The sequence below is a fragment of the Mustela erminea genome, chromosome 9 (assembly GCF_009829155.1).
Source record: "Mustela erminea isolate mMusErm1 chromosome 9, mMusErm1.Pri, whole genome shotgun sequence".
Lineage (NCBI taxonomy): Eukaryota > Metazoa > Chordata > Mammalia > Carnivora > Mustelidae > Mustela > Mustela erminea.
In genome coordinates this window covers 94,902,831-94,927,719 of record NC_045622.1, presented here as the reverse complement: position 1 = coordinate 94,927,719, position 24,889 = coordinate 94,902,831, and the positions used below count along the sequence as shown (strand labels likewise).

The window sequence follows — 24,889 nt, the reverse complement described above, 5'->3', positions numbered from 1 at the left end:
GCCTGCAAGGGAAATCCAGCTGCCGCCTGTGTTGGATGGCCAAGCAGCGAAGAACGGTTTGTGCATTTCTCAGTGGCTGGAAATAAACCAAGGGAAGACTATCTCATCATGTAAAAGGTATACGGAATTCAAATCTTGGCACCTGTTAAGTTTTACTAGACCACACCAGACCTGACTATTCTCCCGCTACAAGGGCAGAACTGAGGACATGTGGGGTCCACGGAGCCTAAAATATTTACAATCCGGCCCTTTACACAAAAAGTGTGCAACACCAGTTCTAGGTCACCAAATTCTGGACACACAGCTCTCCAGACGACAGTACTTACTGCTGTCTGCTGCGAGCTAGCAAAAGAAGAGTAAATGCAAACTTAAGAAACACAGGACCCATTCTGGCAAAGAACAGGTTAGGAACCATTGAGGTAAGTGCACTAAAAGATTCCCCAGTGTTTTAGAGACAAACGAAGAAAATGAGGGGGTCACCCGATAAATAAGTGTTTTGTACCAGGAAAACACCATCTGACACACTACACTGATTTCCTTCGATTGGATTATGTTGGTTGGTATCATTCTGTTCATTTTATATTTGTAAGTCTGTCTTGGGTAGTTGTAGCTGTTTAAGAGTTAGAAGAAATGGGGGCACCTGGGTGGCTCAGTCGGTTGGGTGGCTGCCTTCAGCTCAGGTCGTGATCTTAAGGTCCAAGGATTGAGCCCCATATCGGGCTCCCTGCTCAGCAGAGGGCCTACTTCTCCCTTTCCCTCTGCCTACCGCTCTACCTGCTTGTGCGCTCTTTCTCTCTCTCTCTGTCAAATAAATAAAATCTCAGAAAAAAAAAAAAGAGAGAGAGAGAGAAGAAATGTTGTTTCATCTAGATCTATGTTCATACCTTTTCGAATTACATTAACCTAAGATTAATGTAACATTGGGACACCACCAACACCCCCCCACCCCGCTACATTAAAAGTCACCTGACCAACAGAGACAGGAAAAGGTGCAGAAGTTCTCTGGCCAGGACGGAAATGCAGATCAAAACCACAAAGAGCTACCCCTGCAGGCCTGTTAGAACGGTTAGCATCAAGGTGACAAGGGAGATCAAGCGCTGGCCAGGATGTGGAGAGAAGGGAACTCCTGAGCGTGGCTTTGGGAACGTACACGGACACAGCCACCACAGAAAAGAGTGCAGAGGTTCCTCAAACACTTAAAAATAGAACTACCACGTGATCCAGCGATTTCTTTCTTAGAAACAGAAACACTTAATGTGAAAAGTTTTGTGACCTTCCCGTCTTCCCTGCAGCATTGCTTACTACGGCCAAGACATGGGGACAACCCAGGTATCCCTTGGCAGATAAAGGGACGGGGAAGGTGTGGTAGAGATCTACAATGGAGTGTTATTCATCCATGAAAAAGAATGAAATCTTGCCATTTGCAACGACACAGATGGACCTTCCGTGCATGATGCTGAGTGAGATGAGTCAGACACAGGCAAATACCAGGTGATCTCACCTATATGTGGAATCTGAAAAAGAAAAACATCAAAACCCGAACTCCTAGATATGGAGAACAGATTGGCAGTTGCCAGAGGCAGAGGGTGGGGAGAGGGGGAGTGAGGATGGTCAAAGTGCAATAAGTAAGCCCTGGCCGTGTAACAGACAGCACAGTGACCATAGTTATTCCTTTATTTAAAGAGTCACCTCAATACGAACCAGGTGAGAAAACCACCACAGCAGAAGTGCTGAGAAGACAAGGCATGGTGAAGGTCAAGCTAGGAGCTCCTTTACACTGGACATACTGTGCCAGCTCAGAATAGTTTTTCTCGCTCTTTTATTCCAGAATAATAGATTAGGAGAATAAGAGACAGTTCTAGCCAAAACGGGTTCACCAACATAGTACATATTTGTGGGGAATCTTTAGTTCGGTTTGTGAATCATAAACAAACGACCAGCATTTGTCAAATAGTTATATGAGACAAGCCCATTTAATGCTTCTGATCTTAAGCGGAATCTTAAGACTCGGGTGCATAACTTTTTTATTCCTGGAAGAGCTGATATTGAATTGATAGTGTTTTAAGGATCCCTCACATGTTAGAATACGAGAAAAGCAAATTTTTTTCTAGCATCATCTTCCACTCTTCCTTCTAAGCACACTCTGTATTTTCACTACCCCTTATCACCTTTCATCCCTCAATGTGCCCATGCCCGTGCCCCCTGCTGCTCACGTCCGTGTTCCCTCAGTCCCCGACGCCATTGACCACTCTCTGCAACTCAACCCTCGACACCTAGTTCAGACCTAAAAGCCAGGAGACCCCAGTGGCCACGCATACACTTAGTGCCTAGGGATCTGGTGTTCTGCAGGCCATTTCCACTAAAACAAATTAGGACTCCTGGGAGAGATGACTAGAACATCTTCTTGCTCCAGAAAGTAAGGGAAGTATGAAAATAAGGACAAGGAGCCAGTCTGAATGGGCTCCCGCTGGCCAAATCTAGGGCAATTTAAACATCAGAATGAATAATGACAGGAATGGACTAGAACACACGGAAGAAAAAAAAGGATTCAAGAGTCCATCCTGATGCTAAAAATAACTTTAATAAAAATGAGCGATGAGGTGGAGGAGAAAGTTGAGCAATTTTTTTTTTTTTTAACAGAAGGATGTCCCGTAGTAAATGTAGAATGTAAATCATTTCAAGCCATGAATAATAATTGATGATGCAGGCAAGAATCATCAACAGTTGCTAAAACGACTGGGTAAAAGGTAAGACAAACTGACCTCACATGCCTCCCGCTATCTACAGGGAGAAAGACACAACACCCTCCGTGCCAAAAAGCTACGATCTGCATCTATCATGAGGAAACAATCAGGCAAATCTAAACCGTGCAACGTTCTGCAAACCACTGCCCAGGACTTCTCCAAGATATCAATATCCTGAGAGAGAGAGAGAGAAAACAAAACAAAACAAAACAAAAAAACGACGCAGGGGAACTCTTCTAGAATGAAGGAGACTAATGAGACGTGACCATTAAATGCGGCGAGGGATGCTTGAGTGGGTCCTGGATGGGGGAAAGACTATAAAGGTCACTTCCCCAGGGCCACAGGCAAGATGTGACTATGGACTCCAGTTAAGACAGTACTGTAACCACGGTTAAATTTCCTGCCTATAATATTTCTATCGTGGGGACAGAGGACAGCAGTCGACAAACTATGGCTATGGCTCAAATGCAGCCCCCTGTCTGCTTTTGTACAACTGGGAGGGAAGCATGGTGCTTGCAGTTCTTAATGATTACAAAAAAGTTTTTTTTATATTAATTTCATTTATATGGTTTTATGTGTGAAACATAGAGATGTGAGTTGCATTTGAAGTTATAGGATGTTCACATCTGGCGTTCACAAATAAAGTTTTATCGGAACACAGCCACCCTGGTTCATTCATCTACTGTCTCTGGCTGTTTTCGCCCCGCAACTGCAGAGTTGTGTAGCAGTGATGGAGAGCACGTGGCCCATAAAGCCTGATGTCTATGACCATCTCTCAAGCAGTTCAAAACACAAAGCAAAAAGAAACAAAACACAAAAGAGCATGCGCACACATGTGCACGCACACGCCTGTCGGTATATATAGGAGAGATTCAAGCAACTCTTACAAAACGTTAGCAATGAGTGAATTAGGTGCAGGGTATGTGGGTGTTTTATTATATTACCCTTGTAACTTTTTCATGGAGTCTAAAAATTGCAAAATAAAGAGTTAATAAAAAATGAGCAGCCAAGCATGGGAAGTACCTGCTCATACACATACACACACACGTCCACCTGTCTCAGGTGTTCCTTCTTTTCTTCCTGGACAAGCCCCTTATTCTTGCCTTCTCAGAGCTCTCCCAAACTCGGTGACACCTGCGCGCTGCCGCTGACATCTCGCAGCATTGCTACTGTCGGCTTCTATGTCCCTCTATCCCAGACACTCGGGGGTTCTCAGACTCTGTTCTGGATGCTGTGTCATAAGCTTCTGAACATTTTACAATGGAACTTGAAATGGAGAACACTGGAAAATACCATTTCACCTCGGTTTCCCCCAGGAATAGTAGGAGCTAGCAAGCAGAGGGGCTGACCGACAGCAGGTGAGGAAGGCCCCCACAAAGTGTCCTCATTGTAAGGACCCCCGGGAAATCTCCCGTCCAGTATCAGCACCCAGAAGGGAAGACCTCCCCAGGCGCTAACTGGGGACTTTTCACAATATGGACAGAAGGTGCTGGTAGCTGACCAGGCTTCCCTTTTCCCCAGTGGCTGCTGGCTTGGGACACCCCTAGAGCTGAAAGTGCATACAAGGGTCGTTCTGGTCTGCATTTTTAGCCTCATTCCTGCCTCTGCTTAGGGTCTCTATTCTTGCTTTTCTTTCTTCTGTCACTCCCAGTTTTAATATGCTATGATGTTCTATTTTATGTGTCCTGCTAAGCTACCCTAAATCCCTTCTGGAACAAGATGGAGTCTAAGCAAGAAATGTAAATAGACACCCTGTGCTGGCCTCCTCTTTCTTCCTCCTGTTTCCAAACCACCCGGCTGCCCGCACTCCCAAACACCCCAGGCCTGCAGCAGGATCGCTGGCCGCTGCTGGCTGAGGGCGGCCTGGCAGGCCCGGCAAGAACTTCTGGGATTTATCATTTCCAATGAGATGAGAAGGCAGAGGAAGGGGGCATTTCTTTTCTAAGCAGTCAGAGGTCCGGGCAGAACTCTGGCAGAGGAGGCCAGGCCATGGAGAGATGCGAAACAGACATGGCATGGCCACCGAGTTCATCTAGAGACAGGCCCTGGCCTGTGGGACCAGGTTTCCTCTGGCCAGAGGGGAGACAGAGAAGGAACGAGTACTGGGCAGGAAGGATGAGTAGAATAAAGTCAGGCAAGGCCAACAGGGAGGAAGAGGCGAGATAAGGAAGGCAGGTGGAGAAGGCCCAAGAGGCAGAAGAGAGGGCAGGTTCTAGAGTCAAGACTGCTAGGTTAGAATCCCAGCTCTGCTACTCATTAGTTGCTTAGTTTTGGGCAGACTGACTTCCCTCTCCAGGCCTCAGTTTTCCCAGCAGTACAATGGGTAGAATAATATCTACTTCCCGGGGGCATCATTAAGATCAAATGAGATCACGCTGTCAAGTGCTAAGCACAGACCCAGAAACTTCGTTAAGTGCTAAAGAAGCGGGAACAGGCACGCTTCTCCTTAGTTCTGCCGTTATTTCCACTGGAGTAGAGTGTGCACACTGAGGCCCTGTGGAAGGAAATGTGCTGGATGAAGGCCAGAGCTTTAGAACACAGGCAGAAGGTCAAGAAAGACATCGAGAACGGCGTGAGACAGCACCCGACCAATGAATGCAGTTTATCTGAGATACCATGCTTCCATATCCCGGTCCAAAATCAGCGCTGTGGTTCACCCCACCTTTCCCCACCCCCTTCCGTTCAACCAGTGCAGCAACTGAGCAGGCAGAGCGGTTCCTCATCCCTGCTTTTCCCCAACTCAAAGCCTGACTGAGGACACGCACACGCACGGACGCGTGCGCACACACATACACGGGGCTCTGCTTTCTTGAGCCATCTTGCCTATCTGTTCTCTCAGGGCCTCTCACCTCTCTGGATCACAAAGGTCAGAGCCTCCACATGGCCCCTGTGACCTCTGGCCACTCCCTACCCCGCACCCATCCCCATGTCACAGCTCACAGCAGCCCCAAGGCCCTAGGAAAGAACCTCCAGCAGGGCAACAGGGCTGCTCACCCCCTGGGCCCTGAACTGCAGGCCACGCCCACTCTCCACTGGTAGAGCTGGTCTACCACCAGGCTGCACACTCCAGGGGTCCCTCCTCTTCCTTGCCTCCAGACTGCAGCGCCATGCTGCAAACCAGGGAAGGCTGCTTGCCCGGCTGGGCTGTCCTAAGGTGTAGGTTCTTGTGGGCGGGGGAAGGAGCAAAGCCCTAGATTTTTGCCTTTGCTGAACCTCTACCCATCCTTTAAGACCCATCTCCAGTCTGCCCATGAAAAGCCACTCTCCTCCTCCCTGGCCCCACAACATTCTACAAGGACTACAACCGCCAGTGACACTCCACCCTGATGGGACCTGGTTGGGAATAGAGCTCCTCAGCTCCCATCCTGAAAGCCTGGCACTGTGGAAAGGCGCTATCTTTGTGGGAAGCCATAGTCTACCGTGCATCAACCTTGGGAGTTGGGGTCACGTGCTTAACCTCTTTAGTCCTGGGCTCCACCCTCGGAACCAGAAGGCCAGCGACCTTCGCCTGTGGGGCTGTCAGAGGAGTAATATAGCACCCAGCTAGCCTAGAATCCTTGCTTTCGAGCAGCCAGACTTTCAAAACAAGCCAGCCAGCCTTGCTGGCTCTCTCCTCCCCTCCCACTCATATCTCCATCCCCAGCAGTGTGGCTTCCATCTCGAAACTGCCCGTAGCCAGGATACAGAGCGCTGTGCCCTGTGCAAGCCCAGCGGCTTTCAGTACCCCCTGCTTCTCTGCCACCAGGCAACTACCGCCCATCCTTTCCAGGGGCCTCAGCTGCATCCAGGCACGTGCTTCGTGTGCCCTCTGCCCAGGCCCCTGTCCTCAGCAGACCCGCATGCGCCGACCTGTCCTTGGACCGCCCACCTGGGCGTCTCCTAGCCATGGGCACCTGCAGCTCACTCACCGCGCCTGAACTCACCTTCGCCACTCCCCTGGCTCAGGCCTGCAATCTCCCGCTCTCTGCATGTGTCGACAGACGTCCCCCCCAACCCTAGACACGCAAGCCCACTGCATTCACCTCCTATCCCTTTTTAACAAACTGCCACAACACCGGAGCTTCAAACACCGCCCGTTTATTACCTCACAGTTCCAGAGGCTGGAAGGCCTAAAAATCAAGGTGTCGGCAGGGCTGAATTCCTTCTGAAGGCTTAAGGGAAGATTCTACTTCCTTACCTTTTCTAGCTTCTAAAGGGAACCTGCATTCCTTGGCTCCTGGCTCCTTCTTCTATCTTCAAGGCCAGCGGGATAACATCTTCCCATCTTTTCTGAGTCTGATTCTCTTGTCTCTGTCTTATAAGGATGCTTGTAATTCCATGGGGCCCACCTCCATAATCCAAGATAATCTCCCCATCTCAAGAGCCTTAATGTAATACCCTGCAGAGAGTCCCTTTGGCCATCTACGAGGACATAGGCAGGGATCCAGGGGTCAGGACACGGCCATCCTCAGAGAAGCCATGATTAGGCCTACTACACTTCCCTCCCTCCAACCACTCCGAGTCTCTAGGATATCCCTTTAGCGACAGCAAAACTGTTGACCTGTCTCCCTTCCATAGGCAACGTCTCCATCTGAACCTTCTTGGTCATAGAAGAGCTTGTCTACCCTACCTCATCACTCCTCTGGAGTCAACCAGCTCTCCAGGAGGACAGCACCCCCCCCCCCAGGTTTTTCAAGGATGCTACTGTCTTTCTCTGAACAAAGCCCCCTGCCCCCGGGTCTGCTTGCAGCCGTCCCCTCCCAGCTCTCGTCTCTCCTGCACTGATCTCACCGCTGTTCCAGCTTCCAAGAAGAGGGTCTACTGGTCGCCTGGGTTCTAACAGTGTTCCCACCTTGCCGCTCTCTTGAAGGGCTTCACCATAGCACCATCAGCCACTCGGACCAGATCATTCTTCGTGGGACGAGGCTGTCCCATGCACTGTGAAAGGTTTAGCAGCATCCCCGGTCTCTGCCTTCCAGATGCCAGTAGCATATCCCCATCCCAAGTTACGATGGCCAAAAATGTCTCCAGATGTTACCAAACGTCTGGGGTGGGCAGGGCGTGGGGGTCAAGAACCACTGTCTGACCGAGTAGTTCTTGCCAAGGTCGCCAGTGACTTCTCTGGCACTAAATCCAGTGGACACTTCTGAGCCCTTCTCTTGTTGGCCCTTCTGGCCTCCCCACCTCTCAGGCTGCAATTCCTATCTCCCTTGCTGGATCACGTTCCCCTCCCGGACTGCTAACCTTAGGCCCTCTCCACCTCTCGTTCACCTGTTCTCCCTGGGGGCTGCCCTCAGCACCCCCAGCCCTACCAACACCTACATCCAGGTGACTCAGGAACTGACATCTGCAAACCTCCTCTCCCAGCTCCACACACATGTAGCTAACTGCCTAGTTGACAGGGCCACTGGGGACCTTGCTGTCACTCCAAACTCTGCGAGTCCAAAACAGAAAGGGGATCTTGCCCTCCACCCAGGCCCTGCCCTGCTTTCCACTTCTAAGAGTCCCCTTCCTGACCTATTGAGAGCAGAACACTGAAGGACTTGTTCTGGCCAATTCCCTCCCTTACTTAGGCCAATTGATCTGTTTGCCAGTCAATCTTGCTCATCCCTGAACCAGGTCATAAACCAGTTCACCTGTCTCCATGTTGCCACCCCACGCTCGCTCAAGCCTCCACTATCACCAAAGTAGAGAACAAACTGGGATGTGGGCATCCATTCTCCACCAACGCCCGCACCCGTGATCTGTTCTCTAGGCTGCACCCAAAGTCACCCTTTCAAAACATAAACAAAACTTTTTATTGTTCTTAAAGAGCAGAAGTCCCAGTTTGGTCTACTGGGCCCTAGACTTCCAAGTTTCTCTCTCCCCTTCCCGACCCCTGGTACTCCAGGGGCTGCACTCCAGGTACGAAGCTACAATCCAGGTACAATGACCTTCTTCTAGGTCAATGGCACAATGGCAAATGTGCCATTCTCTCCTGCCACAGGGCCTTTGCACATGCTGTTCTGTCCACCTGGTGGGCATTCTCTCCTGTCAATCACAGCTCCACTATCAGGAAACCTTCCCTGACCTCTGGTCACATCAATTCCTCCAGTTGTTCCCTTTTCTCCTAGCCTCACTGTCTCTTCATCTCCTGAATCATGATTTTACATTTATTTATCTTATTGTTTGATTCATTCTAGCTTCCCCATAAGAAGCCCTATGAGGGCAGGACTGATATCTGATCTGGCCCATCACTATATCCCCAAGGCCTGTTCAATGCCTAGCACAGTGGAGCCCCACAAGAAGGGTTTAATTAATGACTAATGAATGATCTTCCAACTCCCTAAGCCTGACTTTCTCTACTGACTCTGCCTTCTTCCCTCTCTGTTCAAGCTTGACTCCCGAGAGTCAAGAGTCATCCCTAATAATCCTTCCTCTTCAGATCATAACAAACCCTCTTCCTCACCTCCACATCCCATCCGTTAATAAATCTCAGAGATTCTTCTTTCTGAACCTCTCGCAAATGTGCCTGCCTCCAGCACCCAAGTTGAAACCAGCATCTTTGCCTGCCCATCCCGGTTCTCCATTCTGCTACCTAACCTGCCCATTCTGCAAGGCCTCTGCCTGGCCTGCTTCAGTGTTTTCCCCCAGCCCATAGGAGAAGCACACACTTACCCAGACTCAGGAATTGTAGCGTGATCTACTCCTGCCTCCTTCTCAGCTGATTTCTCGCCACACTGACTCTTGAGCTCATTGCTAACACCACACTGGACCTGTTGGGAGCTTCCCTCACTCAGCTGCTCTGTGTGCCTACAGCATTCTTCCCTCTCCTGTCCCCTGACTGCTACTCAGTCCTCAAGTCTCAGGCTGAAGGAAATCCTGCCCAAACCCCTCAAGGAGGCCAACGACAATGATAATAATAACTGATACTCACTGCATGCTTCCCGAAGGCAGGCATGGCTCTAAAAACTTCATAATATTGACCTATTTCCTTTCCACCATCAATTATAATTATTCTGTTATAGAACACAGGCACAGAGAAGTTAAATGACTCGTCCAAGGTCACATTTGATAGTAAACAGTAAAGTTGGCTGACATAACAAACTTGGGCTCCAGGCCCCAGATCCCCGAGCACCATGAACACCACCGTCTCCCTCTGCTCCAAGAGTGTCCCGTCTTCCCCCTTCCCTAGCAATGATCATGTGTGCACGTACCTGTCCCGTATCTGTTCTCCCCATCAGACTGTCCCCTCCCTGAGGGCAGGGGCGACTTCCTCCAGTACTCAGTCCAGCACCCAGCATCACTGCTTTTGGGGCTAAATGTCATGCTCTGCATTCCCACAGCCCCCAGACCCAAGTCACCCACTGCGGAGGAGAGTCTGGGTCAACCTTTTGTAAATGCCACACAATGGCCCGCCAGACACACACACACATGAACATTCACGGAGAAATCGTCCTGAGTTCCGCCTGGCTGGCCCGCCATGGGTTCCCTAGAGCCCCACCGATTCTACTGATGACCCCAGCCAGACGGGTCCCTCAGCATGGCCATCAGCCACCCAGGGTGGCACACCTACTCAGCCAGGGCAAGGGGATAGCGAGATCCATCATCCCCGCATCCTGGATGGATGGCAGGAAAACTCTCGGGCCAGGCTGGGCCAGCATATGGCTCCCCCTGCTGGTTTCCTTCCATGCTCCTTAGCACCCTCTCCCACTGCACGGGCCAGGGGACACTCACCAGCCAGGAGAAGAAGCCAGCTGATTTGTCCTGGGTGGAGATCTGCCCCTCATAGGGGCCGAAGATGTGGCCCTTGGGGATGACCTCATTTATGCATCGCACGTCATTCTCCCCACTGGCTTCCTTGACCACCTCCATGCCCTGCGGGATGGTGAGGGCAGCCCTGTCTGGGATGCCCACGGGCACTGGCGTGTCGGACACAAACACTGGGGGACCGTGGTTCGGGCACTCATCCACAAAGTACTCCTGGCAGGACTCGCAGACTGAAGGGACGGAAAGAGCGAAAGAGCCTCAGTTGGTGCGGGGAGGCGGGACGCCCACGGCGGAGGCTGAGGGGCTGCAGGGAGGCCCACCCTGAGGATGGCATCAGGCAGTGGAAAGCACACTGCATGGGACTCACAAGTCCCGGCCCTGGCTCCACCCCAGCCAGCCACAGGCCCCTGAGTCTTCAGTGGTAAAAACCCATTCCCCTCCCTGGGGGCTCGGCAGACACGCCTGCCAGTGAGAAGGAGGCCCGGAGCTTCCTTTGTTTGAAGTTCACAGCCTAGCTCTGGAGGCAGATGGCCCTGGGTTGGAACGGCAACTGTGTGCATCTGAGGGCTGTGGGCCCCGAAGCAGGGCTCTCAGCCCCCACCAAGCCCCAGGGTCCTCACCTGGAAAATGGGACCAATAAGGGCCACTTCAGGGGTTAAGGGTGAGGATTAATGGAAGCCTGGACCGGTCTCTGATACATCATAGGCAAGTGCCTATCATTAGTCCTATGGCTGCAAATTCCCTGAGCAGAGATGGGGTACGGGGGTGGGGGAGCAGGGTGAAGGGGTGAAGGGAGGAGAAAGCCAGGAACAGCCCCAGGCCCCACTTACACCAGAAGTCCACTTGCTGGAAGCTTTTGGGCATGATGAGCTCACGCTTCCCCTTCAGTTTCTTGGGCTCCACTTCCATGGGTGAGGGGTCTGGTCTCCTAGAGCTGGCCAGACCAGGGGCCAGTAAAGGAAGCAAAGAAGCCATCAGAGAGTGGGAGGCTGGTGGGCAGAGAAGCCATGGACCTGGCCAGGAGGCCACGGGGACGTGGGGATGTGGGGCAGGCGATGGAGTGCCAGCCTGTTCAGGGCAGGGGATCCTGAAAAGGTAGGTGTTCTGAGACCTGAGCCTAGGCCTTCCAGAGCCACCATGCAGGTTCTTTTGGTCTTCTAGGGCCTGTGCTCGCTCACATCTGCTCCCAGGAGCTGCCCAGAGCAGGCGAAGGACTATGGGCCAGGAGTGGGAACTCTCCCCGGGACGTGCAACCAACCCAGCCCCGAGATTCCCCACTTCTCCCTCTCCTGCCCCCACGTCAGGGCCTCACCAGGGCTGGCCATACTCCTGGTCTCGGAGTGGGGAGCAGACCTCGGTCTTCACCACGGTCACCATATCCCCCACAGCCGCCTTGGTCTGGGCCAGGCACTCCTTCATGTTGTCAGTCATTCTGTCCTGGGGACACGAAGGCGGGACCAGCACAGGAAGAGGATCAAAGAGACAGGGGAAGAAGGGTGAGTGTCAGAGAGGGCAAGCGGGGGTCCCGTGGAGTCTGGTTACCCTCCCTGCCATCCCCAGAGGAAACGCTTGAGAACAGAGACAACAAAAACAGCTGTAGCCCGGCCAAGAGGAAATGCCATTTCTATCCCGGGCTGGTCCTGGGGACGACTGGAGCCACCAGCCCCATGGGGTCAGAGGCCGAGGGGCAGCTCAGGCCAGGGGGCAGGACTGGAGAGCACAGCATGGACCCCGAGACCAAAGAAAGGGCAAAGGATGAGACTTCCACAGAAGCCTCCGCACAAAAGTCTGCAATGGGGGACCGGGAGAGGGACCCACTCGGGTCCAGCTGGGGCCAAGGAGGGACTGACAGAGGAACCTGGCTCCTGGGCACCGGGCTGCGCAGTCCCCTCACTCAGGGGCTGCCAGGGAATGTGGCCAAGCCCGCTCTGCCAGCTCAGAGCAGGTACAGGCGGGCCTGGGGTCCTGGTGCGGGCCGGCAGGGCCAGCCCTGATTCCAAGCCCCACCCGCTCTCTCTAGGGGAGTCTCCCCAGCCCGCCGCTTACCGCCCTCCTCCACCACCGCGCCGGGCTTCAGCCCCTCCCTCGGCACCCCGGGATCCTCATGCCAAGCCCGGGGACACTCTTCGGGCCAGGGCGGCGCGCGGCTCGGACTGGGACCGCGCTCGCGGCCCGGGACTGGGCGAGCTGCGTGTGTGACTCACTACCCGGGGCCCCGCTGGCCACACCCCTGCTCCTCGGCTAATCAGCCCCCTGCTCCCCACCGGGGCCCCAAAGCCGGCGGCGGTTGGGAGGGGTGCGGGGAAACACGACGGCCTGCCCCCTCCTCCGAGCCGGCGGGGCCGGGGGGCGCGCGGAGGGGGGCGGGGGCTGCCCGGGGCGGGCCGAGTCGCCCCTCCCCGGCCCCCGGGCCGCCGCCCCCCCACCCGCCCCCGGCTCCCGCAGCCCCGCGGGGCGTCCCGCCCGCGTGTCCGGCGGGGAAAGTGTGAGGTCCCGCGGCCGGGCGCAGGGGCGGCGCGGGGGGCCGGGGAGGGCGCGGGCCGCTCTCTCCCTCTCACCAACCTTCCCGGCGGGGAGCTCCCTGCCCTGCCCGGCCCGGCCCTGCCCAGCGCCGCCCCCCGCCCGCCAGGCCCGGCATTCCTTGCGGGGGCATGTGGCTTCTTGCCGGCCCCGGGGGCACGCAGTTGGCTGGCGGCCGGGAGGGGGGCGCGCGGGGAGCGGGAGGGACCGGGCGCCCGGGAGGGGCGGCGGCCAGGGGCCCACCCGGGGGGAGGAGGGAGTGCAGCCCCCCGCGGGGCGGGGAGGGGGGCGCCGGGCGGGTGTCTGGGGTGGCCGGGAACGCGGGGAATGGGGGGGTGGCGAGCCCGGAGAGGGCGGGCGTGGGGAGCCGGTCGGCGACGTGCGCGGGCGGCCCCCCGCGCTCCCTCCCTGCGGCCGCAGCGGACTCGGAGTGGCTGCGGCGCGGCCTGCGGCGAACCGGGCCACACCACCGATCCCTGCCTGCCCCCCAACCGCCGGGCGCGCCGCACGCCGTCCCTTCCCCACCTGCGCGGTGCGGGGTGGGGGCCCGGCGCCTGCGTAGGTGGGAGGGGGCACCGATCTCCTGGCCCACCGAATGGCCCCCAGCCACCTGTCAAGGGAGGAGGGTTGCGGTCACCAGACAGGAACCCAGGGCGGGAAGATGTCGAGGGACTCCCCCAAGGTCACGCAATCCGTTCCTGATGGAGTCTCGACTGGAGCTGGGGGCCTGCTCTGAGTAAACTGGAAACAGGAGAACCCCCAGATTCAAGCGTTACGTTTCAGGTCTGGTACACCTCTATGCCACACTCTCAGCCCAGCCTCTTTCAGAAGGATAACCAGGATCACCCTGGGGTGGGATCGGCAGCCCACAAGTCCAGCTGCCAGGTGGGGACAAGGTCCTAAGGATTTGTAAAGGATTACTGAAGGCTTCCTTCTCTGAGGAGCACTTCTCACTGGGAGGGGCAGCATTCACACAAAATACCTCCGGAGGTAGTGAAGACTGGTGGTTGGAGGCCTAGGTTCCCAAAGGAGCACCGTTTATGTTCAAATCCCAGGGATTGGCTGTGTGACCGTGTCCCGCCCCCCCCTCCACACACACACCGCAGGTGTTAGGGAATGAAAGTTTGTGTGCTCTCCCGCCCGGTATGTTGGTGCCCTAAGCCCTAATGTGACTGTATTTGGAGACAGGACCTGTGAGGAGGTGGTAAAGTTTAAATGAATTCATAAAAGTGGAGCCCTAATCCAAAAGGAAGAGACACCAGAGCTGGCTTTCTCTATGCCCCAGGTGAGGACGAGAAGGCATCAGTGTGCAAATCAGGAAGAGAACTCTCCCCAGGAACCAAATTGGCTTGCACCTTGATCTTGGACTTCCCAGCCTCTGAAACTGTGAGAAATAAATCTTGTTTAGGCCACCCTGTCTGTGTCCTTTGTTCAGCTGCAAAATGTGGCTGGCGTTAGAGTCTATCACAGCCATTGCTGTATGGAAATGGACAAAGATGAATTTGGAGAAGGTTAGGCACAGTCTCTGCATACCTGCCCAGGAAGAAAGCTGATCAGGAAGGTGGGTATGAGTGACCTCATTAAGGGGTGGCTTTGAATTCTCTCCATTGGATTGGATTTGTTTTTTTTAAGTCAATCATTTGCAGACTCTGGCAATTTATTAGAAACAGACTGCTTGGGACCATTTTGCATTTCTCCTGCTCTGGCCCCTGCATCCTTCACCAGCACACGCCTCCTCCTCCCCCGGCCCTGCCCCCATGCCACCTCCACCCTGCTGTGGTGCCTGTGAACTTGCTGTGTCCTCTCCTCGGAGCACACCCGAAAAATGCCTACAAATCCTTCATCTCTCACTGTTGTTCCCCATCCCCCTCCACCCTCACGGCCATAATACCTCCAGCCCCATGTCCATTTCTGCATGGCACTTGTCACCCTTAAAACAGTCTTTTGTTTGTGTGACTATTTGATTAATACCTGTTTCCCATAATACATGGTAAGTTCCACGAGGGCAGGCACTGACTACTGAAGAGCCAGCACTTGTAACCGTGCCTGGTACCAGGGCAGAACTAGCGAAAGGCAAGCAACGTGCCAGGGCAGAAACTTTAAGGAGACACCGCCTCTCCAGGTCCTGCACTTGTAGGAACGGCACCTGAAAGTGAATGCGTCCTTGAATTTGGCACCCAAGGTGCCTTGTAACCGCACCCTAGTCTCAGCCTTACCTAGCACATAGCTCATTCTCAATATTTACTAAATGACTGACCAGATGGCCCATGTCGCAATTCACTGCCCACCCCCACACCCCCATAGGTCTGCTGGCCCCACTGAGAATCTCAGCTCTTAAAGAGATCTCAAAAGGATGGGGAGGTTATTGTTTTGAATCCTCTTCTCTCTGGGGTGCTCTCAGGGATCCCGGCCAGGCAACGTGGGTGGCCCAGTGGGTGAGGCTGGCCTTGAGAGGCAGCGAGGTTCAGCGGAAAGTGTGATGGAATTAGATTCACGAGTCCTGGATCTGAACCTGATAGGAAGAGTGTATGCTGTGAGCATGCGCACATCACTTAAACTCACCAGGCCTTAGTGTCTTCCTGGTAAAATGGAAATCATCATAATTGCCAGGCAATCCCCATGAGAAATAAATGAGGTAAAGGCTGGGGCGAGGCCTTGGGAAGAGCCAAGTGCTATGGATCTGTAAAGGATGTTAGTATTAAACTCGCCACCCAGAGGCAGAGGCAAGGAGTGAGCAGAAAGAAGATGTGTGTTGGGCGGGGGGACCCAAAAAGGGGAAGGGAAGGAGGGAAAAGCAGGAGTAAGAGAATAAAGGATCGAGGGTGAGAGAGAGAAGGGAGGGAGAGAGAGGAAAAGAGACATACAGCCACTTTCCTGAGTCTTAAACAGAAAACCATCTCTTCTGAGAAAAGCATTTCTATCTCAAAGTAGAGATGTCTACTGGCCATTTTCTTTCATGTTTAATTTTTTACTAACATCCACCTTCATCACGTAAAAAGCATTGTGATGATTTGTAACACAAACACAGAATGCTTAACGGGACAGAGATTTCATGGAGAAAGGTTGATGCCAATCATACCAAGCATCTGTTGTAAGATGGCTAGTCATCTAGCCGCCCATTCAGTTCTGAGCCTCCCAGCAGCTAGAGCAAAAAGGGAACTACGATGGGTTACAGAGTACTCCGTATTTGATATTTATTTATTGACTGCACAATTAAGTTCTCTCCATTCTTGGAAGAGTCCGGCTGCCTGGGGGAACCAGAACCCAGTCTCACTTGCATGACTGATGTACACTACAGCTGCTTTCTGTGTCTGTAATGAAGGCTGTGGGGACGGGGTGGGATGTGGCAGGACTTCCATCTGGGGAGAGAGAGAAAGAGAGAGAACGCCCTGGGCTAGTGTCCTTCACTGGGTCCATCTCAGCGGGCACCATAAAGCCTGAGCCCGCTGAAGCTCCAGGAGCCATGTCTGCGAGCCACTCTGGACCTGTTCGTCCAGCGAGGGGCTTGGGGGAGGGGTGGTCAGCAGGCCTTGTGGAGGACTCTGAGCTGCTGGCAATGCTTCCTCTCAGCTGGCTCCTCTGAGTCTGCACACGCAGAGATTAGGCATGTTGCAAACCCAGCAATGAGATGCAAACCCAAGAGGAGGGGGCAGAAGGCAACTCGGGAAGCAGCAGCTCTGTTTTCACCCTCGGCGGGGTGCCAGGGTCCTGGAATGCCAAGCAGCCGATGTGGCCCGAGGACTGGGAATCCGTGCCCACTTGGTTTCCCTAGCAGCTGGCACCCTGAGAATGTGACAACGGGTCCATGCTGGGACCAGCACAGCATCCTTGTCCTTCCCTCTGATACCCAAGGGACTGGAGATTAGAAGGCGGGGTCAAGCCACAGAGGGACCTGGGATGGGTATCCCGATCTCTGGGTTTCAGTCCTGGCTGTGCCGTAAACTTTCTAGGTGACCTTGTGCAAGTTCCTTCCTGCCTTGTCCTGAGCCTCGGTTTCCCCTTCTTGAAAAAAATCAAAGGTCCAACGTGGTTCTTAATGGTAAACCACGGGGGTAATGGAGAAAGAACACAGAATTCTTAAATGGAGTTGTTCAATAACATGTCCAGCAAACACTGCCCTTAGAACAAATATATGCCTTTAATTTACACGTAAAACAGATTTGTAAATGTATGGAGATAATTCTAGGATGAATGAATGATACATTTATTTAAAAATGTTATTGAATTCATGGAAGCCGAATGTCACCACGCATTTGGTTAATCAAACGATACCCGCACAACCACTTACAAGCTATGTAACCTGGAGAAAATGAACCACTCCTACCTTAGTTTCCCCATCTGTCCAGCGGAACAGAACCTGTCTCATAGGCTATTTTACATAGCATAACGCCTGGCATAGAATAAGCACTCTATAAATATGAGTTCTTGTTATCATTCATTTTATTTGTTGCTTTAAAAGTAGAGCATCAGGTGGGCACATTGATAAAAATTTTTTGACACCAAAAAGGGGGCATTTATAAGCAGTACTACCTTTAGGAGAGAAACACTTTTAAAAAGTCTATACTACAAAGATGCTCATTCCAACAGAAAAAAATGGGAAATACTATTAAAAAAACAATTTGTAAAAGAAGACAAATGGCCAGTATGCTTTATGGAAAACCACAAAACTTTCATACCCAAATAAATATAGATTAAAACAAACATCATTTTTCCTCTATTAAGTTAGCGAAGATTTTAAAAATCTCAATAATATTCCATGTTGGCAAGAGTGTGAGGGAAAGACCCTACATACTCTTCTGGTTGGAAAAATTAATCAGTATGAACGTTCTGGAGGGCAATTTGGCCACACATATCAAAAGACTTGAAACGAGCAAAAACTTCATAGGAGCGACCCCAAGTCTAGGAGTTTCTCCTAAGGACGTAATTAAGCGGTGTGCAAAGATGTACCCACAAGGCTGTCCTCTGCAGCACTATTTTTAGTAGGAAACAAACAAACAAACAACCCCAGGGAAAAATACACACCATGAAAATAGGAGCAAAATTAATATATAGCACACAGTGAAATATTGGACAGCAATGAACAGTGCTTTAGAAGAATATTTATTGACACGGAAACAACACGCTCAACATATTGTTAATGAAAAGTGAAAGTCACTAAGTGAAAGAAGATAATTTGAATGGCTCTCTGCTGTGTGATTCCAACTATAGGACATTCTGGAAAAGGCAAAACGATGGAGATGGTAAAAAGTTCAGTGGTTACCCAGGGTTAGCAGGAGGGAGGGATGAACAGGCAGAAGCACAGAGGATTTTTAGGGCAGTGAAACTACTCTGTGTGGTAGGATAATTGTGAACCCGTGGGTCCACAATTGGGTACGTCTGTTTAAATCCACAGAATGTTGGGCACCAACAGGGAGCCTAGATGTAAACCACAGACTCTGGGGGAGCATGGTGTGTCAATGCACGTGCATGAGTTGTAATAATGTACCCCTTCCCGTACACTCCCACGGCAGGGGGGTAGGGGGGTGGGGGGTGGGAAGGGGTGGGAGGAGGGCCCATAGCAGGTGTGTGGGGACAGGGGGAATGTGAAAACTCTATGCTTTCTCCCCCTCGCGTTACTGTGAATCTAGAACTTCTCTAGAAAGTCAAATCTCTTTTTAAAAAATGCAAATTGTGAAAAGATAGATACAAAATAATCCCATTTTAGAAATATATACATACACAGATTTGCACACACAGGTCTGGGAGGATATATTCTGGGGGATCGCTTGTGGTTACTTGGCGCGGCGTGTTAAAGAGAAAGAGTGTCTCTTTTCTTCTTTTTGCTTAGGAGGAAAAAAAGATGTCACTTAAAAATTGTTTCAGGGAACTCTTGACCATCATTTAATTTAGAAACTGCTGGAGAAGATAATGTTTAAGGTTCTGCCTCCTCACCCACTTGTCCGTGGATGCTAAGACCCAACCAACTGACTGGAGGAAGGAGGACTCCAAGTTCGAGGCTGAATGCCAGGCATACTGGCCATTTGATGAATGAATGCAAATTGACTAATCGATCAGTAAGGACCCCGATATTTCTACCATGAAAGACTTCTATTTTTAGTTTACTTTATGATTCCCATTTTGAAAGATTTCGTCTACCGAAAAGGCTGTATACGTTGTATGATCATTCATTCATTTTCGGGGCACCTGGGTGGCCCAGTCAGTTAAGCATCCTGACTCTTGGTTCAGGCTCAGGTCCTAATCTAAGAGTCATGAGATCTAGCCCCGCATTGGGCTCTGTGCTCAGCAGGGAGCCTGCTTAAGACTGTCTGTCCCTCTCTTTCTGCCCCTCCCTCGGCCCCCCTCTCTCGGTCTCTGAAATAAATAAATACATCTAAAAAAAAGATTCGTTCCTTTTCCTAGCTTTTCTTATACACACTGGCATGTGATAACCAGCAACCACACTGCTTAGTTACTATCATCCTAAGGAAAAGCAAAGAGATCTGGCCCGCTCATTCATTTGTCTTGCTGATTACAGGGAACAGTACAATATTCATTAAGCTTCTTTATGTTTACAGAATACCTCAGTGGGTCAATTACTATGCAGCAATGAGACTGAACAAACCACAGCTCCGTGCTATGGTATGAAGCCGCAATGCTAAGAAGTGAGACCCCAAATGTACATACTGTATGGTTCCAGTTATAAAAAGTTAAAAAAAAAATGGGCCAAATTATGGTGTTGTTGGAAGTGTGCATGGTAATCCTTGGGAAGAACTAGAAAGGGATAAGCCAGGCACTTCTCAGAGGCTGGCTATGCTCTATTTCTTGATCTTGGTGCTAGTCCACTGGGTGTGTAAAGTTTGTTAAAGTAGATTGAGCCATGCTTTTATAATATGCGGATTTTTCTGTGTGTATTTATACGTTGGTAGAAACAAAGGGAAAATATCTGCAGGAGCCCTAAGGGCCAAGAGCTCCCATGGGGGGGAGCTCTGGCCCAGTCAGTGTAGCCCCTGATCATGCAGCTGCAGAACTGGGGTCCAGCCAGCTGGGTTTCAGCTCTTCATCTGCAGAGCAGTTTCCAGTGAGCGCAGCTGGCTATGGGGGGAGAGGGGGAAGGGCAAGAAAACACATTCTCCCAAGGAGGTCCCTTCTGAGAAACCTTTTCAGGGTAACAGGTTGACTCCATCCTTGATCAGATTTTGACAGAAAAAGGTTGGAAGAGCTCCCTGAGCCAAGCACAGAGGTGGTCAAGGATGGCACCTTTTGTGTGTGTGTGTGTGTGTGTGTGTGTGTGTGTGTGTGTGTGTTTGCTTCTCATAGTAGACCCTGCTGGTGGCTTACCTGGATCCCATTCCTCCATTCCTCCCCACTAACAGAACCAGACATTGTTCAGGCGTGACACGTCCCTCCCAGGACCTGCTGAGCCTACCCTCAGGTCCAGGTGTGGGCTTCCAATTAATTTAAGCCTATTACGGTGATACCATCCCCCTCCCCAGTTATTAGATCATGAACCTGGTCTTTCATTCATCAGCACCTGACATTCCCCTCCCCAGGTCAGATACCTGACCTACTTAGGGTCGGAGGGAAGAAAGGGACTTCTATTTCATGACTTGGACAGGGAAGCACACAGCCATTGTCGAGAAATAGCAGACATGTTGTGCAAAGGCCTTTGGCGGGAAGCCCCCCCCCCCCACCCCCAGGATGAAGCTGTACCAGCTTTGTGTGTACTTTATGTGTAATAACTTTATGTGTAATTATGTTATGTGTAATAAGTAATGTTTGTTCTTTGTCCCCAGTTCCTGGCAGAGAGCACCTAAAACTCCTGGAATTTCCCAAGTAACAGGAGTGTCTTTTGTTATTCATAAGTAGCCCCTTTCCAGCTACCCTGAGTTTATGCTGGTAAGTGACTAAGCGTGGGGCCCCTACAGAGCCCCCCGGATGGGTCTGGTCACTGGAACCAGGTTAGGGTTAAGAACCGGAAACTAAAAGTTAAAACTTCCGGCCCCACCCACTGACCTCCTGGGAGGGGAGGAGCCTGGAGATGGAGTTTACAAAAGTCCTTTGGTTTTTAAATTGACAGATGATGGACATACAACAGCATATTCGTTTCAGGTGCGCCACATACTGGTCTGCTATCTGTACATATTGCGAAATGATCACAGTAAGTCAAGTTAACATCTATCGTGGTTATGGAATTCATTTTCTTGTGATGAAAACACTTAAGACCTACTCTTGTAGCAACTTCCAAATACGCAACACGGTGTTATTAACTATAGCCACCATTGCACATTGCATCCCCAGGACTTCTTTATTTTATAAATAAACTAGTTATAAAATAAACTAGAAGTCTGTCCCTTCTGTTGCCCTTTCACACCTTTCCCCCCACCCCCCCACCCCCCTCCGGCAACCTGGAGTCTGTTTTCTGTATCTGTGAGCTTGGTTATGATTTGCTCTGATTCCACACCTACGGGAGATCCTATCGTATTTGTCTTTGTCTGACTTGTTGGACTTAGCCTAGTACCCTCAGGGTCCATCCATGGTGTCACCAACAGCAAGATTTCATTCTTTCATTTGGATAAATAATATTCCATTGTATATCTCTACCACATCTTCATCCATTCATCTGGCCATGGGCAGTTGGGCTGTTCCCAAGCCCTGGCTCTGGCACACGGTGCGGCCGTGATCATGGGAGTGCAGATACCTTTTCAAATTAGTGTTTTCGTTTTCTTTGGGTAAATACCCAGAAGTGGAATTGCTGGATTATAGGATATTAGGATATTTCCTTTTTTTTTTTTTTGGAGGGACCTTCATATCGTCTTCCACAGTGGCCACACCAGTTGATATTCCCAAAGCAGTGCAGGAGGGCTCCTTCCCTCTTACCTCCCGAGCTCGAGCTCTCTCTCGCCTTCCTGATGACAGCCGTTCAGACAAGTGTCGGGATATTCACTATGGTTGTGATTTGCATTCCCCCAATGATGAGTGATGTTGACTCGTGTACCTGTTGGCCCATCTGTCTTCTGTGGTAAAATGTCTATTCAGATCCTCTGCCCATTTTTTAATCCGTTTGTTTGGGTTTTTTGGCTGTTGGGTCGTAGGAGTTCTTTACGTCTTTTGGATATGAATTCCCTTCTCTGATAGATGGTTTGCAAATATTTTCTCTCATTCAGTAAGTTGCCTCAAAAATTCTTGGGCAAGATTCAGAGACCTTCCTGCGTGGTGAACAGGGAGCAGTGCTGGGAGGGGAGTGGAGGGGCCTGGAGGGGGCAGGAAAGCTCTACACAACCCTCCCGCACACCCTCCGCTGCGCATTTCTTCCATCTGGCTTGTACCCTTTATCGGAAACGGGTGATTGTTCGTAAAACCCTTTCCTCAGTTCTGTGAGTCATTCTGGCACATCATAGAACCTGAGGAGGAGGTTGTGGAAACGCCTGATTTATGTTGGTCAGAAACATGGGTGTCCCAAGACGCTCAGCTAGTGTCTGAGGTGGGGACCGTCTGGTGAAACTGAGCCTTCCATCTGTGGGGTCAATGCTTAGCTCTGGGTGCTGAGGCTTAGAACTGAAAGGAGTCCTTGGGTGCCTCACTGGTGTCACAGAATTAGAGAATTGGTTGGTGTCAGACTGTGCCTCGGAGACCAGGACTTGAACTGACAACAGAATCGACTGCTTCTGGAATCTGTCCTACTTCACTTCCTCTTCGGCCCCTGTGTCGTTCAAGCCCCTCCAGGACAGGCCTCTACTAGACACAGCCATCACCATCTGCCCCACAGGGACAGCCTCCCCCCAACCTGCTCTGGCTGGGGTCCCGATATCTGGCTGTGCCTCTGTGAGGAGTCTGCCTCCACAGTGCCTTGACCTCCAAAGGGGCAGATGGGGAAGGCCTGCGGCATAGCCCACCAGACATGGCTCTCCCCAAGCCCGAGGCCTGACCTGAAGCTATAACCCGAGCCGTCTCTCGCTCACCGCGCTGCCAGTGGGAGCAGAAGCTGGTGTATTTATGGAGTGCTCTAGAAGCCTGGGAACCTTTACAAGATGCACATAATCTTCTGTCCTCCAATTTCACTTCTAGGAATTTCACTGAGACACATGTGCAAGCGGATTCACTGCAGTATGGTCTAGAATAGCAAAAGACTGGAAATAACCAACGAGTCCATCTGGAGGCCGGGTAAGTCAACGACAGGGTCTCTGGACAAAGCGGGAAGGGATGTAAGAAACGCCACCACCATGGCCTGAGCCCCTTCTCCCTCAGGCCAGAGGGGTGTAGGGGCAGCCTGGCTGTCTCCCTGGGTCCATTCTGCCCCTGCTGTCCATTCTCCAGCCCGCAGCCAGGGTGAACCCATTCCAACCCGTCCGGTCAAATGGGCCCCTGCTCCAAATCGTTCCCGGAGCCCATCACATGCCCAGCACCCAGCAAAACTGCCCAGAGAGACGCAGTCTGCCCTCTGCGACCCCGTTCCTACTGCTGTGTCCCATGGCATAGGCTCCCGTCTTACGCCTTCGCACTGGCTGTTCCTTTTGCCAGGCAGGCTCCTTCCCCAGATACCCACAGGGCTCATTCCCTCATCCCTTCAGGCCTTCACCCAATGTCACATTCTCCGCCACCTGAACAAAACTGCAGTCCCTGGGCAAGTCCTACCCCGCTTTCCTTGCTGTATTTTTTTCCTGCGCTTGACTCACACCGGCAAATTTACGTAGCTCTCATTTATATTCTTTGCCGTCTCCCCAGCCAGCATGTAAAGGCCAGGAAGGCAGAGATGTTTATCTTCTGTTGATTGCTGTATCCCCTGCAAGTAGGACAGTGCCTGGTGCAAAGCGAGCGCACGATAAACATTTGTTTGAATGGATTACATAATCAGTGGTAAAAACAAAACCAAGGTAAAGACCATATGCTTCGTGAGAGAAGAGAGCCAGCAGCGAGTCCTGGTTGAGAGCGTGGATCCCAGTGCCCGGCTGCCGGGGGTTCAACTCCCAACTGTTTCACTTAACATTGTGTCATGTTGGGGGGGGGGTGTCTTAGCTTCTCTGTGCTTGGGGGACATGATTAAACCACCTTTAAGAGGTAAGGCTGTTTGGAGGACTGAATGAGTTAATATTCACAATATACTTAGAACGGCATCGGACACAAAGCGAGTAAGCTGTTTATGTAAAATAAACGTGCCCTCTTTCCATAAAATAGAAAGCACGTACACAGGTATTTGTGCTCATGTCTGTGCACAAGAGCTATGAGCTATGACAGCTGCTGGGGCTGAGGCCTAGTGGAGGAAAGGGCCTTACTTCTTACTGGGTTTTACCCAGATGCATGCATTTCTGATTTAAAAAACAGATTAGTAATGCCACTGAGTTATTGATTATGGAAGAAGTTTATTATGCTCTCCTATCTTTTTTGCCAAACAACAAATTTTAAAAGGCATCTTAGTATTCATGGTATCAAAAGTAAGCTGACGGTGGTCTTGCTCCCTCCCAGGCAGGGAGCAGAAGGGGAGAAGGCATCTGCTGATGGAGGGGGGCGGGCAGAGGGGGCTCCTCCCTACCACCTGCTGGCCCCTGGAAGGGGACTGAAGTCCACACCCATTCCCCCCAGGCTGACATGGCTATAAGATCCCAAGTACCAAGCTAAGCACAGACACATGAGGCTTGAGGGGAGAAGAAGAGGTGCTTGTGGAGGGCTGGGGTCCAGCTGCCCCAGTGTGGGGTCTCTGGGCTGGGGCAGCCAGGGTCTTGGGGAGGCTACACTTGCACATGATGCCTCAAGAGGGTAGGTGACCATGTGTGAAAGACGCCTGGATGTGTAGATTCATTTAAGGAAGGTCAGGGCCACGCCACACTGATGGTTCCCCGGTGTGACAGATGCTGGAGACCCCCAGAGCCTCTAGTTTGATTAGCTCCTCGGGTCCCCTCTCCCAGATGCTAATGAGGAAGGCA

At 51.7% G+C, this 24,889-nt stretch overlaps 1 protein-coding gene across 6 annotated transcripts in view; it reads right to left on the bottom strand.

The window, feature by feature from the left end:
• PRDM11 (PR/SET domain 11) overlaps nt 1-24,889 on the bottom strand; it is a 77,305-nt gene that overhangs the window by 33,504 nt on the left and 18,912 nt on the right. For 3 of the 6 annotated variants that reach the window (XM_032357540.1, XM_032357538.1, XM_032357542.1), the window contains exons 2-4: nt 11,785-11,909; nt 11,303-11,406; nt 10,440-10,702 (exon numbers count right to left, since the gene is read on the bottom strand). In XM_032357540.1, the coding sequence (XP_032213431.1) occupies nt 10,440-10,702; nt 11,303-11,406; nt 11,785-11,903 (486 nt within the window). In that variant the 5' untranslated portion in view covers nt 11,904-11,909. The other 3 variants (XM_032357541.1, XM_032357539.1, XM_032357543.1) reach the window with 3 other exon arrangements.